Here is a 20,051-nt window from a genome sequence, read left to right as displayed (position 1 = left end):
AACACAAGAACAATTAAAATGAAGTATTATCTCAAGTTCCCATGTGCCATTCATATGTATGAAGGTAGCTACCATCCCAGAGGCCATTATACCAAGCTCACTGCACAGTGGAATGTTGCATCCAGAACCCTTGTTATTGTACCTTTAGAAACTTTAGACTTAAAGTATAGGATGAGTGTATTTACAGAAACTAATTTGACTGTTCCATTTTTGACTGATCAGTCAAGGGTAGGGGCAATATAAATAGAAATAAAGGGCATGGAAATAAGAAGGTATGAAAGAAGAAAAATAACTTCAAGATAGTTAAATTATTGGATGCATATAGACATGTCCTTATTTTTACATTTTTAAAAACCCATTATCTTTCTTTGTCCAAAAGTGTCCTTTTTTTTTTTCTCCTTTGATCAATGACCCCTTTTTTTTTTATTTCGGCATATGATAGGGGTACAGATTTTAAGGTTTCAATAAATGCCCTCTCCCCCCTCCCCCCACAAGTCTGAGTCTCCAGCATTTTCATCCCCCAGACGGTGCACATCTCACTCATTATGTATGTATATACCCATCCCCCGCCCCCCTGCCCAATACCCTATTACTGTAGTACCTATGTGTTCACTTAGGTGCTGCTCATTTAATACCAGTTTGCTGGTGAGTATATGTGGTTCTTGTTTTTCCATTCTTGGGATACTTCAATTAGTAGTATGGGTTCCAGCTCTAACCAAGAAAATATAAGATGTGCTATATCACCGTTGTTTCTTAGAGCTAAATAGTACTCCATGGTATACATATACCACATTTTATTAATCCATTCTTGGATTGATAGGCACTTGGGCTGCTTTCACAGCCTTGCAATTATGAATTGTGCTGCTATAAACATTTGAGTGAAGGTGTCTTTTTTGTAGAGTGTCATTGGAACTTTTGGGTAGATTCCCAGCAATGGGATTGCTGGATCAAATGGTAGATTGACTTGTATCGCTTTAAGGTATCTCCATATTGCTTTCCACAGAGGTTGAACTAGTTTGCAGTCCCACCAGCAGTGTAGGAGTGTTCCTCTCTCTCCGCATCCACGCCAGCATTTGTCGTTCGGGGTCTTTTTGATATAGGACATTCTCACTAGAGTTAAGTGATATCTCATTGTGGTTTTGATTTGCATTTCTCTGATGATTAGAGATGTTGAGCATTTTTTCATATGTTTGTTGGCCCTTCTTCTTCTGTCTTCTTTAGAAAAGTTTCTGCTCAAGTCCTTTGCCCATTTTTTAAAAGGGTTATTTAATTTTTTTCTTGCTGATTTTCGTGAGTTCTAAGTATATTCTACTTATCAACCCCTTATCGGATGTGTAGGATGCAAAATTTTTCTCCCACTCTGTAGGTTGTCTGTTTACTCTCATGACTGTTTCTTTGGCTTTGCAGAAGCTTTGTAGTTCGATCATGTCCCATTTATTTATTTTTGTTGCTGCTGTGATTGCCTTTGGGGACTTCTTCATAAACTCTTTGCCCAGGCCGATGTCTAGGAGAGTGTTTCCAACATTTTCCTCTAGAATTCTAATAGTTTCGTACCTTAGGTTTAAGTCTGTTATCCAGCATGAGTTGATTTTTGTGAGAGGTGAAAGGTGTGGGTCCTGCTTCAGCCTTCTACAAGTGGCTATCCAGTTTTCCCAGCACCATTTATTGAAAAGGTATTCTTTTCCTCAGCATATGTTTTTGTGTGCTTTGTCAAAGATTAGATGGCTATATGAGGATGGTTTTATATCAGGATTCTCAGTTCTGTTCCATTGGTCAATATTCCTATTTTTATGCCAATACCAGATTGTTTTAATTACTACAGCTTTGTAATATAGTTTGATATCTGGCATATTAATGCCTCCCATTTTGTTTTTGTTGCCTAGAATTGCTCTTGATATTCGGGGTCTTCTTTGGTTCCATACGAAGCATAAAATTATTTTTTATATATCTGTGAAGAATGCTGATGGATTTTTAATAGGTATTGCATTGAATCTGTAGATCAGTTTGGGTAGTATAGACATTTTGATGATATTGAGTCTGCCGATCCAGGAGCACGGAATGGATTTCCATCTGTTTACATCCTCTGCTATTTCCTTCCTTAGTGTGTCATAGTTCTACCTGTAGAGGTCTTTTACCTCCTTGGTTAAGTATATTCCTAGGTACTTTAATTTCTTTGTTGCTATTGTGAAGGGAATTGAGTCTTTGATTTGGTTCTCAATTTGATCGTTGCTGGCGTATATGAATGCCTCTGATTTCTGTGTATTGATTTTGTATTCTGAGACTTTACTAAATTCATTTATCAGTTCCTGGAGTGAAATCAGTGGTATTTTCTAATTTCCCTCGGGAGACAGCATAGATCTGGTGTTTTCAACGATAATGATTTTTTTTTCAAATACACTTATATCTCCATCATAGCACAAGAGTGTTCAGTGTTATCATTGGCAATGAAGTGATATGGAAAGCAAAAGGTGTGTACATCATTGGTAAACCTAAGAAAGATTTCCACACCCCACCATCCTATTCACTACTTTTCTTTGGCAAATTAAATAAGGAAATGATAATATCCCATAAAATTCTGATAAACTTTACAAAAAGGCTCTGTATTGTCTTTCTTTCACAGAAACACTTGCTTTCCTTCTTAGCATAGTCTTAAGCCCGTCTTCCTTGCTGTATTTATTAAGGTAATGATGCCTGAATTTTCTGATATCCTTCAGACTCTGATTATGTCATGCAGCAGAATTTTCCACAATGTTTGTTTAAAATCATCCATCCACTCATTAATCCATTTATACAACAATTATTTACTAGTGCCTACTAGTGCTCAGTTTTGTTCTAAGTATTAGATATACAATAAAGAAAAAAAAAAGCAAGGAGTCTGAACTCACGGAGTTTGCAATCAACTAGGAGATACTAAAAACACTAATTAAATAAATGATTATTTAATAAATGCTCTAAGGGAGAAGTATAGAATATTGAGAGTTTATAGCAGGGTAAACCGGTATAGTTTGGGAGCAGGGGTGGGGTGTGGCACAGGGTATTGGATAGATAAGGCTACCCTGTGAATATTATATTTAAGCTAAGATTAGAAGAGTGTTGGGGTTAGCTAGGTAAAGAGACGTGGTAAACAAACAAACAAACAAACAAAAAAACGGCGGAGGGAGAGAGATAATATCCAAATGGTCATATACAAATTGCTGCCTTCTTATCACCAAGGATACTACTTGTAGTGAGAACTGATAGTGCCACAGTATGACAAAAATAGATTCAAAACCAGGGATGTTTTTCCTACTGAATATATACATAGACCGCTTTATAACCTAAAATGTTTGGCCAATTGTTGACATAAAGGCAGTGAAACACATTTCATGGAAGCAGTATGGAACAAACAGAGTATATGAAAACAGGAGATCTAGGATTAAATTCTTATATTGCTGTTCCCTTAGTGTGTGGCTTGGGTAAGTAATTTAATTCTGTTGACCCATGGTTTTATTATCCATAAAATAGGTATTATAATAGGTTTATAAAATTGAATTGAAGGTAAAATTAACTAATATAAATGTATTTATCAAACATTTTGTGAAATTATTAACTATTATCAAATATTAACCACTATTAACTATTAGAAAACTTTTAGTAAAATATTTATGAAACTATTAAACAACGTACTTTCCAATAGCACATATTATTTTTTACCAGAGAATTTTGATGTACTAATATTGCAGGGACTATTTAGTTTATAGAGATTTTAAATTGAAACTGGATATGGCTTAATCTCGATGTCACCTAAACTGTTCCAGAACATAGTATGGTAAAAGGAAAACTTTCATTTTGTTAATGAAGGAAGTATAATATTGATACACAAACATAATAAGATTGTACAAACACAAAACTACAGACCAATATCATAAATATCAATGGAAATTTTCAAATTCTATTAGCAAGTAGATTCTAATTGTACATTTAGAAAAAAAGGAAGAGAGACATTATGACCAAATGGGATTTATTCCAGAAATACAGGCATCATTTAATATTATTAGAAAATCTATTATCTGTCATTTAAATATAAGAATAAAACCCTAAACTTTTTTCCACAGATGCTGAAAACAGTCTGTACAAAATTTAATACCATAATGTAACATGATATAATACACACACAATACAAAAATATAAATGTATGTGTTTATATATGTGGGTTGGCATACTCATTGTCAAATAGGTGAAGAGCCAGGGGAGAATTCCCTCTATAATTTCATAACAAGAGAAAACAACTGGAGGCATGAGAATTACAAAAGAAATAGTTTTTATGTATAATATGAAAATATATCTGGAAAACCAAAGATAAATATAAAAACTAAATTAAATAAAATTAAAGTATCAAGTTTTTCGCATGACATAAAATTTTCACACAAAACAATATCATACACACACATACATACAGAAATCAGTCAGAAGATACTGAGCAGTACAGTATTTAAAACCTATGTAAGAAAATGTTACAATATTCCTGAAAAGCTCAAAAGTAAATGTGGACAATTAAGAATGCATTTCTAATTATGCAACCTTAAAATTTGTACCCCCATAATATGCTCAAATAAAAAAAATAAATAAAAAGGTATTTCTTGTTCTTGAATAGAATAACTCAACTTCATAAAGATGTCAATTTTCCTTAAATTAATATGTAAATAGTGCTCTCTCAACAAATGGTATTTTTTCTCAAGGTAGATATGTGGATTCTAAAATTCATATGGAAAAGTAAACATACAAGAACCCTGAAAAAGAAGAGCAATAAAAGGAGGAATAATGCTACCAGATATCAAAACATACTCTAAAGCTTCCATATATTCTGTGGTAATAGTAGATGAATAAGGCCAACAGACTAATTTAAGTGAGTAGAAAGTCTACAGATAGATACAAAGACTTATGGAAATTTAGTTATGTGATAATCATATCAGATTGGTTAGAAAAAGATGAATGTTTAACAAAGGACACAGGACACCTCTACAATCCTTTGGGGGAAATACTAAACTGAATTCTTACTTCATATCATACACTGGAATAAAATCCAAATAGAACATAGATGTCAATGTTAAAAAACTGAAACTACATAAGTACAAAAAAAAAAAAAAATAGAGTCTTCCTTTACAACCTGGATGTGGGGAAAGTCTTCTAACAACTAAAAATCTAGAAGCAATAAAGGAAAACACTGATAGAACTATCTACATAAGAATAACAAACTTTTGCATTGTAAAAAATAAACACCACAAAAAGGTAAAAGACAAATGACAAACTGGGAGAAAATCTATGCAACTTATATCACAGACTAAAGACTAATTTCTCTAGTACATAAAGAGCTTTTAAATAATAAGGAAAAGACAAAAAACCTAAGATAAATGGTCAAAAGGCGTGAACAGATAATTCATGGGAAAAGAAACATAAATGGCCCTCAACATGTGAAAAATATTTCACTAACAATAAAAGAAATGTCAATTCAAACTACACTGAGATTACATTTAAAAAAAATCTGTCAGATAGTCAAAAAACCAAAATAACACTTATCCTAGTAATGCTATGAGAAAACAGGCAGTTTCATTAATTTCTGGTGAGTATGAATGGCAAAACCACAATGTGAAGAATTTAGAAATATCTGACAAACTATATATGTACTTACCCTTTGATCAAGCAAATCTTCTTCTAAAAACTTATTGTAAATGTGTATCTCCAAAAATATAAAACAAAATATGCACAGTTATTCATCGTGAAACTTATTTTGTAATAACAAAATATTTCCACTCATAAGAGAATTTTTAGTAACTATGACAAACCCACATATTAATTATGAAACTGCACAAAAACATGGAAGGTATCTATGAATTGACACAGTTACTTCCAAATTTACAGTTACGTGGGAAAAGCAGGTGCAAATTAATGTGTGTGGAAAGTTTCCTAACTCATTCCAGGAGGGTAGCATTATCCTTATTCTAAAACCAAAGATTTCACAAGAGAAAAAAATACATACGGCTATTCCTTATGAATATAGACAAAAGTTCTCAATAAAATAGTAGCAAACCAAATTTAGCAACATATGAAAAGCATTATACAATATGAACAAGAATGATTTATTCTAGGAAGTCAAAATTGTATCAACATTTGAAATTCCATGTAATAACCCCATATTAATAGAATAAAACAGCAGAAACTATATGATCATCTCAATAGATGCAGAAAAGCATTTGACAAACTCCAACATCCTTTTTAATAAAAACTCTAGAGAAGCTAGTAGAAAGGAATTTGCTCAACTGATAAAGAGCATATGTAAAAACCCCACAGCTTACCTCTCCCACTTAATGGTGAAAGACTGAATGCCTTTCCTCTAAGATCAAGAACAGGAAATGGATGTCTGCTAGTAACACTTCTAGTCAACATTGTACTGGAGGTTCTAGCTAGAGAAATTAGTTAAGAGAAAGAAATAAAAGGAGTTCAGATTGGAAAGGAAGAAGTAAAACTATCTCTATTTGTAGATTACATAATCTTGTACATAGACAATCCTAAGCAATCCACAAAAACTACTAGACCTAATAAACAAGTTCGGCAAGGTTGTAGAGTACAAGATCAATAAACTAAAATCAATTATATTTCTATGCACAATGAATAATCTGAAAATAAAATTTTAAAAATTCCACTTAGAAATAATATAAAAAAGAATAAAATACTCGGGAATAAATTTAACAAAATAAATTGAAAACATATAATAAAATCAACAGAACTCCATTGAAAAAAAAATTATACAAGACCTAAAGTAAAAGGAAAGACATGCCGCGCTCCCCAATTGGAAGATTTAATATTGTTTAGATGGCAATACTACTCAAATTGATCTATAGATTCAATGCAATCACAATCAAATCTCAGATGTATCTTTTGAAAAAATTGACAATCTGATCCTAAGATTCACATGAAAATGCAAGGGACCCCGAATAGCCAAAACAATCTTGGAAGAAGAATAAAGTTGGAGGACCCACACTCCTCAATTTCAAAACTTACTACAATGTTACTGTAATCAAGATAGTTTGATACTGGCATAAAAATAGACATATAGATTAATGGAACACAATTCAGATTCCAGAAATAAGTCTATATATCTATGATCAATTGATTTTCAATAAGAGTGTCAAGACACTTCAATAGGAAAATAATAGTATTTCCAACAAATAGTGCTGAGACAACTGGATATCTGTAATACAAAACAATGAAGTTGAAACACTTACCTCACACCATATATAAAAATTAACTCAAAAGATTCAAGATCACAAGACCTACATGTAAGAGCTAAAAGTGTAAAACTCAAGAGAAACATGAAAACATAGAAATGTTCTGGAATTAGATAGAGGTTGCACAGCTTTGTGAACGCACTAAAAATTCTGAATTGTACACGTAAAAGGGTGAATTTTATGGTACTTTAATTACATCTAAATACAAATATTTTTTAAATAATTAATCCAAGCATTCTTTCCCTCAAATCTCATCCTGGTTCTTATCAGTACACCAGTGTTTGTGAAAAATGAGGATGGAATCACAGAATCGCAGAGTTGGAGGAACAGTGCCAGACACTCATTCAAAGGTCTCCAATGTTAAAAGAAAAATCTGCACTGGTCTGCTAATGAAAATACTTCAGATTAAAAATGAGGAAATACAGGCCAAAAGAAGATAAGTAACTTGCACATGGTATTATTTTCAAAGGCAACATGAAATTGTTAAATGAGCATTGGACTTGTGGAAATTCCTGGCCCAGATTCTGACATTTTGTATCATGGACAAGCACTTGAGCATCGCTGGGTCTCAAAGTCACAATTTGTAAAATGTGAGTAAAAGTACCACTTCCACACCTTGTATCAAATTTTAAAAAAATGAATATGAAAGTGAGTGACAAGTGTCAAATGGTCTTCATATGTTAATTAATTCCTAATATCCATTCTTGTGAATTCCCTTCTGGTATTAACTGTGTTTATTTTAACATGTTGACTTCCTTTTCTCCTATGACATTTCAAATTTCCCAATATTAGTATCTTTCTACCAGGGCACTCAAGTCTAGCATCCCAGTCAATCTAATATCTTTATTTTGCCAAATAATATCCATTGAAGAAAAGAAGAATGGAGCTAACATTTACTGACTACCCAGACAAAACATTAGATATATTTTTTCTTATATTAGTCCCAAGATACCATTATTTCCATGACATAGGTGCAGAAGTTTAGAATCAGAGAAGTCAAGTATATGGCAAAGCCAGGACAGAGATCAAAGCCTTTCTGATCACCAACCTATTCTTATTGAACTCCAACTTTGTGCAAGGAATAATTCATTCTTAGCTCACAACAAACTAATTTTTCCAAATATGTTTGTCTTTCTCTTTTAAGGTCTGTTTTCTGATGATAATTTTACCCCCTCCACTTTTTATTCCAATACATCATAGATTCTTTGTTTAGTCCATATACATATTGATCAAGTCTCCTATATATGTAGCTCCTCTTCTCTACAGATGACAAAATCCTTCCAGTTTTCTTCTTGCTATACCGGACAATAAAAAGTTATTCCAAAAATTGATAGTAAAATTATTGATATTTTTTTAAATACAAACACACACACAACTGTAATAAAAATGTACAATAAGCTACTAATATTTTGTTAGTCACCTTTCAGGATCTCTCATTCCCAGACCTGAGCCTTATTCAATCCCCCTCAAAAGTTAGCTCAATATTTTTCAGGAACATAGACTATCTCAGGTGATTTAGATATTAAAACTATTAAGTAGCAGGGGCAAGAACAGAAAGCACAGAATGTTGCTTCTGAAGATAATATCAGAAATTATCTAGGTACATCATCCAGGTACAACGAAAACAGAAGAGTGCTATTGAAATGACCCCTGACATGTTATAAAAGGGGGACTGGGATTATGTCAAACCCCTCTCATCTTTGGAAAATGGGAAGTATGCAATGTATACTTTGTATACAAAATGTAAAAGCCACCACATTTTCTGCCAGAGAAAATGTTTTTGGGACTGGATTGAAAGACGCTGCCTTATAACTATCCTTACTGAGGGAGAATAGGATCACTAGGAAGTAGATAACATCTTAAAAGGTTCTCAGAAACACTGCCATAGAAGGAAAGGGAAAGGAAAAAGAACAGCAAGAAAAAACCAAGAAACAGATGTGACGTATCATATCATCAGTTTTTTAAAAAAATATGAAGAAATCAAGACGAACAAGACAACAAATCAGAGATATGAGATTCAGGAGTATGCAGAAGCCAATAGAAGCCAAATATGAGTTTGAGCCACTCGGCAAAGAAGAAGAAAAAAAAGAAATAAAACTATCACAGAAATGAAAGCCAAATGGGAAGCAAAGTAAAGAATGACTGATAATGCTGAAAACAATGTAAAAGACATAGAGAACAAGATTGAGGAAAATAAGCAGAATGAAGTGGAAATGAAGAAAACATTTAAAAAATCTAACAAAATTTAAATATATTGAGTCTAGGTAAAGACAGTCAACACACACACACATACATACATGTGTGTGTGTGTGTGTATTTTAGCATTTATTATACATACTTAAAGAAATAATTAAGGAAAGCTTTGTATAAATTAAACAAGACTTGAATATACATATTAAGCTGTCACACCAGGTTTCAGAAAAAATTACAAAGAGTGAATAACACTGATACCTGGGAATTAAGTAAAACTATCAACTTATGACTGAAAAATATTAGGATAGTCTCAGACTTCTATAAAATAACACTCAATGCCAAAACACTGGAGCAATGAAAGCAAAGAAAGTAGGATCCATAAACTCTGTGCATAACAAAATTGTCATTCACCTTCAAGAACTCAGAGCTTAAAATCCCAAGATTTTTTTTCTTTTTCTTGAAGAAACAACTAAAAAGAATAACAACAACAAAATACTAGCTAACATAAACAGCTAAATTGAAAAATTAGACAGGATGGTAATTATTTAATACATTGATCTGATATATTAAAAAAAAACAAATGTAAAGATTATAGGCACAGGAAAAATATTTAAATGTTATGAATGCTAACATAGAAATGATATCACAAAGTTGATAGGGAAAGAGTATTAATATATATGTTGAGTTTCTCATCATTCATAGCTGAGAATCAAAATACGTCATTCATATCTTAAAGGTATCTTAAAGGTTTCTATTTAAAGGTAGAAACACTAAGAAACAATATAAGCAATTAAATTGGGGAGCACAGAGACGGGAGGAGAGAGTGGAATAAATGGAAATATACTAAACTTTTTCTCAACAACCCGAGACATCATAAAGAAAACCAAAAGGCTAATGACAAATTGGGCATAAATATTTCCACCATATATCACATATCCCTAGTCAATAAAGAACTTCTAGAATATTGAGACAGAAACATTAACAATGTAAGAAAAAATTGGGCAAGGATATGATAAGAATAAAGCAAATCCTGAATACAGGAAATTCCATAGACAACTGACCTGGTTTCCTCAAAGAATAAATTGCAGAGAATAAAAAGGGTGGGAAGAAATGTTATCAATTAAAAAAAGGTTAAGCAATATATAAACCAAATGCAATGTGCTGACATTTTTAGGAATCTAATTTAAACAAACAACTAAAAAGACATTTTTAAGACACTGGGGATATTTGAATATGGATTGTGTATTAAATATTAAGGAGTCATTGTTAATTTTAGGAAGTGTGATGATATTGTGGATTATACTTTTGAAGGCCTTATCTGTTATAGAAACATATGGAAGTGTTGAAGCGTGAATTAATGTGATATCTGGGATTTGTTTTTAAACATTCCATAAAAATTACAAGAAAGTAAAAGGACAGATAAAGCAATGATGTTGATAATGTTTGGATCTGGGAGATAAGTCTGTGGGGGTTCATTATACTATTCTCCCTATTTTTGTATATGTTAAAAATTTTATTTTGTACAGTCAAATGAGCAGTTTCTAAAAGTCCTATATGGCAGTGCAATTATCTGTGTCTAAAGAACAGATAAATCAGAAATATCACAATTATTTCAGTTACCATTGAAATGTAATTCCCTTTGCTTTCTTTTATTGATATTATTTGTTTTAAAACTAAAGCTTTAAAATTTGCATTTCCCTGATGATTAGAGATGTTGAACACTTTTTCATATGTTTGTTAGCCATTGTTCTGTCTTCTTTAGAAAAGTTTTAAAGCCTTAGTTTTAAAACAAATAAAGCAATAAAAGAAAGCAACGGGAATTATATTTCAATGGTAATAAGGCATATAAACAACCTGTGTGACAGTTTTGTAACTTGAGCTGACCAGATTCTGAACTGACTGATCCATTCAATTAAACTGACTGCATAGGGACTTTGATGAACATATAAGAATTATATTATTGCAAATTTTCTGAGGAAATCATTAGTCATTTAGGGAGGGAAGTAGGTATGTAAATGTTGTGGATAGAATTATAAGAAAAATAAATGTGTTACTGACCTTAAGATGGATACCAGCCTCTGAAGGGAGAAAGGGAGATACATAAATGTTCCTATATCTGCCTATTCTGAAACATCCGTTGCAGCATCTCCCTACTCCTCCCCCAACTTATCCAGGGGAGGGTTTCTGCTCCATTAACAAGGAAGGTATTACCTATTCCAGGATGGAGAAGAAAAATATCTCTAGACCTGCAGTCCCAACCCCACACCCGTAAACTGGTACTGGTCCATCAGTGGCCTGTTAGGAGGAGGTGAGCGGCGGGTGATCTAGCGAAGCTTCACCTGTGTTTACAACCACTTCTCATTGCTGGCATCACCACAGAATCTCAGCCTCCTGTCAGATCAGCGGTAGCATTAGATTGTCATAGGAGTGCGAACCCTACCGTAAACTGCACATGTGAGGGATCTAGGTTGTGCACTCTTTATGAGAATCTAATGCCTGATGATCTGAGGTGGAGCTGGGGCGGTGATGCTAATGCCAGGGAGCAGTTGCAAATATAGATTATCATTAGCAGAAAGGTTTGACTGCACAATAAATGTAACGTACTTGAATCATCCCAAAACCATCACCCCCACCCCACCATCTGTGTAAAAACTGTCTTCCATGAAACCCGTCCCTGGTGCCAAAAAGGTTTGGGACCACTGCTCTAGAAATAGAACATTGAAGACAAAGGAACAAATTCTAATAGGCATTTCAGGCAAGAGGGAAAAAATGCAAGTAGATGATCATATTTTCATTAAGGGAAGTAAGGGGTTACCAGTACTGTCAAAGGACAGCAAACAGATAATTGTCCACTGTATCTACCTTTATAACTAAGTGGGATAAGACTGTAGAGAATATACTTGACCTACTCAGTAATGCAAACTGCTACCAGACACTTTTAACACTACTTTAACAAAATTCATATTTCCACCCAAATAATAAACATTCTTCATACAATTATCCCACTCTAACTACTGAGGAAAACATTCTCCGGACCTTAAGTTGACACTGCTTTATTAGCTTGGTTTTAATTGTTTTAAGAACCTAGAAACTTTTTAAAGTGCATTTTTAAAAATGCAAATATTCCACTAATTTCAACAAGAATTCTCTCTCTAGTTTGCCTACTTCCAAATTGCTGAGGTTTTCACTGTTTTAACAGCAGAACAAAAAATCAAATATGCAATGTGTGTAATATACTTCTAGCTTTCTATACCATTCTGAAAAACAGAGTAACACAGAATTAATTGATGGCAGTGCTTATCTATTTGAATGAAAAGTACAAAGATATATTGGTAGATTTAATATGAGTAAATGATTAGGACCTTTAATATGAGTAATTTCATTTAATTGACAATACAATTTCAGTGACCATTTCAAGTCTAGTATGCCTAAGATGAGAATTCAGGAGTCTGAAGTTTGTATTTGTTATTTCGGCATTTCTACCAATTTTTTATGGTCTTTATCTAAGTGGTAATTTTATGTTTAGACATACTTATCTACTTTTTGCTATGCCTTATGTCATTATCATGAATTCCTCTCTGGATGGTAGAGTCCTTGACAATACCTGCACTTTTACTGCAGAATCTGTCCCCAAAGTAACCAGAATCTCACACTTTCCTTCTCTGTAGCTTACAGTATAACCTGTTACGGACATCACCTAACACATACATAAGCACAACACACACAGTCATAGCAAGCTCCCATGCACATGCATAAATGCTCAGGAAATGTACATTTCAAATCACCGAAGCCCCTTGGCCTAGCTCTCCCAAATGTGGCTCAGATGCTACCTTGGCATGGAATCCTCAGACTGGAGACCCCATCCTTCCCCCTCAGATCAAGTGCTCACTTGGCTTGGTAGTAGGGAGATCTCAGGTGCTCACTTGGCTTGGTAGTAGGGAGAAGATCTCATCTACTCATGTGTTCTCAACTTCTACCCCAGAAGGGTCACTCCCAGATCTAACTACAGCCAAGATTCTTTTCCTGGCCCTTCCCTCAGTGCTGTCCCAAGGCACCATAAAAGCAGCAGACTGGAACCTACGAGGGCAGGCCCACATTTCACTTAGCAAATCTCTAGGTCCTCTCAGCATACCTGGGCCATTATCAATTTAGAGTGACTGATTTTTGGCCTTGCTGGGTCCTTTACCTAACTTTCAGCTCTTGCCCACCACTTTTCCACATCCATCCCTAGTTCGAGGCTTTTCTAGTTAGGAAAAAAGTGGTATTTTCTGGCCTCATACATATTATGTCTCAAATGTAACCTCTTACTCTTGCAAAGGTCTTTGTATGTTTTCCAAGGAGACTGGGGAAAGTAATTAATGAATCCTAAATAACGAAGAATCACCTTTATATTCAGGTTTGGAGAGAGCAGCTCCATGAGGAGCCCCACATTTCATTTCCACCCAGGCCTCAGCCTCCTTTATATCCACCCGTCCCCATCCTCCAGAAATGACTGTCTTAGGCCGAAGGAATAACTCTTGCCCTGGACTTTTCCTGTTCACCAAGTGAAACAGCTTGTTTTCTGGCTTCACGTCAGACCTTAAAGGGCAAATGTTGCCTAGAATGCTCTCATTTCAAGGGCAAATGTTGCCTAGAATGCTCTCATTTCCACTCTCCCTGAACCTGTTTTGCTCCTCTTCGCCCCTGACATTTTCCTACTAAACCTAAGCTTAGAGCCAGAGACCTGCTTCCTGAGACTTTGATTCTCAGGCCTGGGAGTGACAGTTCATGCTTACTGAGTGCTCACCATTTATCAGGATAATTTTAAATGCCTCATGGGTATGATCTCATTTAACCCACACTGGCGAGGTAATTAATATGATACCCAGTATCTCATGTAATCCCCACTGTGAGGCTTACCAGTACAAATAAAATATTCTGCCTCAAAAGCCCTTAAACAGTAAGGAAATGTACTATTTAAATTAGAGGTCCTAAGGTCAGGCTGGCTCCAGATATGGTAAAATGAGGACATCTGGGAAGACAAAAATGAGAACTTGAACCCCTCAAATCCTTCTGAACCCTCCTGCCTACCAGAGATAGTCTCCCAAATCCCTCAACCAAGTATCTCTGCATTAAACATTTCACTGACTTAATCTGGGGTAATGGCATCACAAAGGTATGCAGATTCTTCTCAGCACCCACCCATACCCTTTCATCGCCTGGGAAACCTCCATGCCCATAGAGATTTCAGCATATCCCAGATAGCAGTATAAGATCTGACTTAGGTGATTGTCAAGCATCTTGTCAATTTCCATAGGCAGGAATCTGGAGCATATTTATGGGTGGAGAGTCTAAGAATGTCTGTCCATGGAGAGTGAAATGTTTAAGATCAGGCTATAATGTATGGGTGCATGCACTGAGAAGCTAGAATTTAAGGTTAGCTCAAGCACTTGAAAGTGGCATTAAAACAATGTACTATGTTGATTATTTGGAGTCTGAACTCAAACAGCTGCCTACAGGTAATACGAATTAATGGGCAGAACTTCCCTGACAGTGCTAAAGAATCAAAAATCTCAGGAAAAACAGGAACATCATGTGTCCAGGTTTACACCTGTCATCACAATCTAGTTAATACTCTACTTCCTTTCACTCTCAAAAGTGCCCTGCTTTGGAATGCTGGGCCATCTGGTAAGCCGCCCCTTACCCATGCTACCCTGGAGGTCCCAGAAGAAATCCCCTTCACCAGGGATTTAAGAAATGCCTTAGTGAGGGGAGCGCAAGAAACCCTATAAAGCGCTGAGGTACTTGTCCTCTATAGCCTAGAGATGACTGTGGGGAATACTGGGATTGACTGGGTTCCCTGATCACAATAGGAAGAATGGAAGTCAGAGCGACAGTGGGAGAGGACAATGACAGCACTTAACCATTAAAAGATAGTCATTTCTTTGTTTTTTTTTTTTTTGTAGTGCTTGATATTTATTGAAAAGAATGCCAATGCTTTTTTCAGATAATATTGAGGAGCTGGACTGAGTGCCTGTTTGTTTTTAGTATTATTTGTTCAAATGCACACACCTGTGGGGCTGCTGCAATTTTGAAAGAAAAACAACAGCTGTATAAAACCTGTGTATAGGTGAAAAGAAATGTCAACAATTTGGCTGCCAGGCACACAATTTGGGCCCTGCAGAAATTTGGTAGGGCAGGAGATGACCCTAGAAGTAGGTAGAAAACTAACCAGGCTGAAAGACTGGCCCCTTCAGGGATTGGTGAGCCATCCATATTAATGTCCGAAGAGGTATAGCCAACTCAGGCACCTTCTACGTTGGTCCTTATCTCCAAAGGTGGTGGTCTGTTCAGTGGGATGTGGTGAGTGGTGGTGAAGCAGCAGCATAGGTCTCTGGGCAGATGTAGGCCTGGCAGTTGGTGGCGGGTGGCAGCAGCAGTGCTGTGGGTGGTCTGGCCAGTTTGTAACAAGGGCCTGGAACAGCTGGTGCTCAGGACACAGTTCAGATTAACAGGGGAGGGGTCCTGGGGCTGGCCAGAGTGGATGACGGTGCGATTCTGAGCCAGGTTCCAGCCTCAGCCTCAGCTCAAGCCCCAGCCCCAACAGCAGTTAACTGCAGCGCTATTCCTGGAACAAAGACAAGCACTACGAGAGGATAAAGGAGAAAACAGAAGGGCAGGAGTAGGGAAGAGGACCCGATGGCAAGGGGGTGCACGACAGCTCCTGGAGTGGTGGAGGTGGGGATTCGGGGAGGAGGTGGCGATGTGCAGCACCCCACCCACAAGACCCGAGGGGCTCGGGCCTAGTAATCATCCTCCTCGTCGTCGTCGTCTTCGTCGTCATCCCAGCCAAAACACTGTTTCATCTCCTCAAGAAAAGCCCGGTAATCACCTAGCATGGGGCTATCCATCTCGATGTAGGGCACCACCCACTCCTCGGCTTCCCCAGTGAGGAGGCTGATTAGGAAGGCCACCTTCATGGCGTCGTTGCAGAATCGGTTCTCATTCACAAGCATGTAAGACGCCGTCTGCACAATAAACTCGGGGAGCCGGGAGCTGTCGCCATTAAACGTTTCAGGGAAGGGCACCGGGCAGCTTGGCGGACGTACCTGGCGCAGCAGGCTGGCCCTCTCGCACACTAGCAGCCGCAGTTGTTCCATGAGCTGGCTGTTCTCGATGGTCAGGGCTCGGTGTCGCATCAGGAGCGCATGGAGCAGCAGCACCAGCTCATCCACCATTGCGAACAGCTTGGAAGGGCAGGGCTCGGCTCGGTTCAGCTCGGCTCGGCCAAGGTGCGCACGGAGGCCTCGCAGGAAGTGTGCGTCCGCAAAGGCGCGCGGTGGCCAAGGGCGGGGGGTGTGCGCGGGGTCGCGCTGCTGCGCAAGCTCGGCTCACAAGGCCCTTCGGACTGCCAGTGGGCGGGCGCGGCGCAGGAGGGGCGTGGCCAGGGAAGAGGTTGGGACAGCGTGGGGGCGTGGCCAGATGGGGCGGGTGAGGTTGCGGAGACCTAGCCAGGCAGGGCGTGGCCAGGAACTGGCCCCGCAGGGTACCGGAGCAGCTGGCGGTTGGCAGTTCTGGGAGGCGAGTAAAGACTGGGAAGGATGGCCGAGCCCTATTGTGTAGCCTGTATTAGCAGAGGACTCAGCGAGCGCTGAGACCCATCTCAGAGAGAGCCAACATGCTCAAGCTGAAAGGATTAACCACCCTTCTCCCAAGCCTACTCTCACAATTCAGTGTTCCTTAGTGGGTCTGCACCCACTAGATTCCCTTGGAGTGATGCTTTAGGACACATATCCTTCCTTATTTAAATCTCACCCATGGGAGTATTGACACTGCTGGCCGCACTGCGGGAGTCACACATCCTTTCAGAGTTAAAAGACCCGCAGGGGTCTTTTTCATGAAAAAGGCAGTATTTAAACAGGGACTTTCTGTAGTTGGGAAATAATATTATTTACCTCTCTTTAAAAAAAACTAATAGTGAACTATAAAATGTTCTGCAAAATCCACATCTGATAACCAATTGCAGGGATCGTGCCTGTATTTGACTCTATTTAATGTTCTGACATTAACTGGGTACTATACTTAACAATGAATAAACTGTTAAGAAGTTTGTGTTTTCAAATGATTTTGTTTTTCTACTTTGAATGTGATTTCTCAGATAGTTGTTGACAGCTGAGTTGGGTCCTTGACCTTAGAACCAATATAAACTCTTGGATCTGCTTTTAAAATATATCCCCATATACCATGGAGTTCTACTCAGACACAGAAACAAGGGTGATCTAGCACCTCTTGTATTTTCCTGGATAGAGCTGGAGCCCATTTTACTAAGTGAAGTACCATAAGAATGGAAAAACAAGCACCACATCAAATTGCTATTACAAATCACCATCAAATTGCTATTACCAAGTACTCACCACCAAATTGGTATTAACTGATCAACACTTAAGTGCACATACAGCAATAGCATTCATGGTTGTCAGGCAGATGGGAGGGGGAAGGAAGGGATGGGTATATACACACCTAATGGGTGTGGTGTGCACCGTCTGGGGGATGGACATGCTTGAAGCTCTGACTCAGGTGAGGCAAGGACAATATACGTAACCTAAACACTTGTACTCCCATAATATGCTGAAAATAAAAAAAAAATTAAAAAAATATATCCCCAGTTCAATCACTTCTTGTCAATTCTACCACTACCAACCTGATCCCAGCTTTCGTTTCTTATTCATACTGCTCAACTAATTAATTGCTTAGCTTTCAGTCTTCTCTTCCTATAGTATATTCTCCACAGAGTAGCCACAGGAATTCTTTAGAACGAAAGTTAGATTCCTTCACTCCCCTTCTCAAAACCCTCCAAAAGATTCCCCTCAGAATAAAAAGCAACATTTGCATTTGCGGCTGGGCTGCTGCCTACAAGGTTCTGGCTTATCTCTTGTGCCTCTTCCCATTTTCTGCTCTATTCTAATCACACTGTCTTCCCTGCAGATTCTCACATACCTCAAGTAGTTCTGTCCTCAGGCTTTTGCAGCTTCTATCCCTTCCCTTCCTTTGCAAGGCTTTCTCTCCAGTTAGCTGGCTGACTCATCCCAGTGCTTTCTGAGAGGGCTTTTCTGACTACCCCATCTATCAAAGCACCCTGTTCTCTGCCAGCAATCTCTAACCCCTTAACCCTACTTTATGTCTCTAAATAGCAATTATCATACTATGGGCCACCATATCATATATATATATATATATATATATATATATATATATGTATATATATATATTTCCCAAATTCTGTGGGTACAAATATTGTTAGGGTTACATATCTTGCCCCTGCCCCCCTCCCCACCCCACTCTGCCAGAGCTTCAAGCCTGTCCAGTCTTCAAGTGATGTGTCCTGCACCCACCATGAAAGTGCATACCCTTCCCCTTCTCCCCCCTTCCACCTGTTCACCTCCCATTAACAATTTTTTTTAGACATTTTGGTTACAGTGTGTTTCTTTGCCTCTCCCTAAAAAGGGATAGAGGTAATCCTTTCCCCCCTACAATGCTCATTACATCCTTAACATGTGGGTCTCCCCACCTCAGATCCCTGTTGAACACTACAATTATTTGAACACCATAGTTTTAGGCTGTCAGTACCAATTTGATGGTGAGTAGATGTGTAGCCCATTTTCCAGGTCTTGTGTCATCTCGCTTTGTATTACAGGCTTAAGCTTAATCCACGATAGCATAAACGGTGCTAGTTCACTATCGTTTCTTAGGAGAGAGTAATATTCCATTGTGAGTATATACCACATTTTAGTTATCCATTCATGAATTGATGGGCACTTGTGTAGTTTCCATGTCCGTACAATAGTGAATTGTGCTGCTATAAACATTTGGGTGCAGATGTCTTTATAATAGAGTGACTTGTGTTCTTTTGGACAGATGCCCAACAATGCTATTCCTGTGTCAAATGGTATTTCTATTTTTAGTTGTTTGAGGAATCTCCAAATTCTTTTCCACAAAGGTTGCACTAATTTGCAGTCCCACCAGCAGTGTAAGAGTGTCCCTGTCTCTCCGCATCCTCGCCAGCATTTGTTGTTTTGGGATTTCTTGATACAGGCCATTCTCACTAGGGTTAGGTGATATTTCATTGTGGTTTTGATTTGCATTTCTCTAATGATTAGAGATATTGAACATTTTTTTATATGTTTGCATGCCATTATTCTGTCTTCTTTGGAGAAGTTTCTGTTCATTTCCATTGCCCATTTCTTGATGGGGTTGTTTGATTTTTTCTTGTTTATTCTTTTAAGTTTTAGATAGATTCTTGTTATTAGTCCTTTATCGGAAGTGTAGAGAGCAAATATTTTCTCCCATTCTGTGGCTTGTCTATTTGCTCTAATGATCGTTTCCTTGGCAGTGCAGAAACTTTTTAATTTGATCAGATCCCATTTGTTTATTTTAGCCGTGGCGGTGATTGCCTTGGGGGTCTTCCTCATAAATTCTTTGCCTAGACCAATATCTGATAGGGTTTTCCCAACATCTTCTTCTAGAATTCTTAGGTTTAGGTCTGTTATCCATCTTGAGTGAATTTTTGTGAGGGGTGAGAGGTTGGGGTCCTGATTTCCTCTTCTGCATATTGCT

General features: G+C 37.4%; 1 protein-coding gene across 1 annotated transcript; it reads right to left on the bottom strand.

Annotated features, from left to right (window-relative positions):
- Positions 1-1,970: 1,970 nt before the first annotated feature.
- LDOC1 (LDOC1 regulator of NFKB signaling) lies at positions 1,971-16,862 on the bottom strand. Its single transcript, XM_075999212.1, has one exon. The coding sequence runs from the start codon at positions 16,673-16,675 to the stop codon at positions 16,241-16,243; it is 435 nt and encodes a 144-aa protein (XP_075855327.1). The 5' UTR covers positions 16,676-16,862; the 3' UTR covers positions 1,971-16,240.
- Positions 16,863-20,051: the final 3,189 nt, after the last annotated feature.

Source organism: Microcebus murinus, chromosome X (genome assembly GCF_040939455.1).
Source record: "Microcebus murinus isolate Inina chromosome X, M.murinus_Inina_mat1.0, whole genome shotgun sequence".
Taxonomy (NCBI): domain Eukaryota; kingdom Metazoa; phylum Chordata; class Mammalia; order Primates; family Cheirogaleidae; genus Microcebus; species Microcebus murinus.
Note: the sequence above shows the minus strand (reverse complement) of the source record. Positions and strands in the feature narration are given on the sequence as shown.

What these genes read in the sequence shown, in the direction of transcription:
- LDOC1 (XM_075999212.1), bottom strand. Translation starts at nt 16,675, where the DNA reads ATGGTGGATGAGCTGGTGCTGCTGCTCCATGCGCTCCTGATGCGACAC.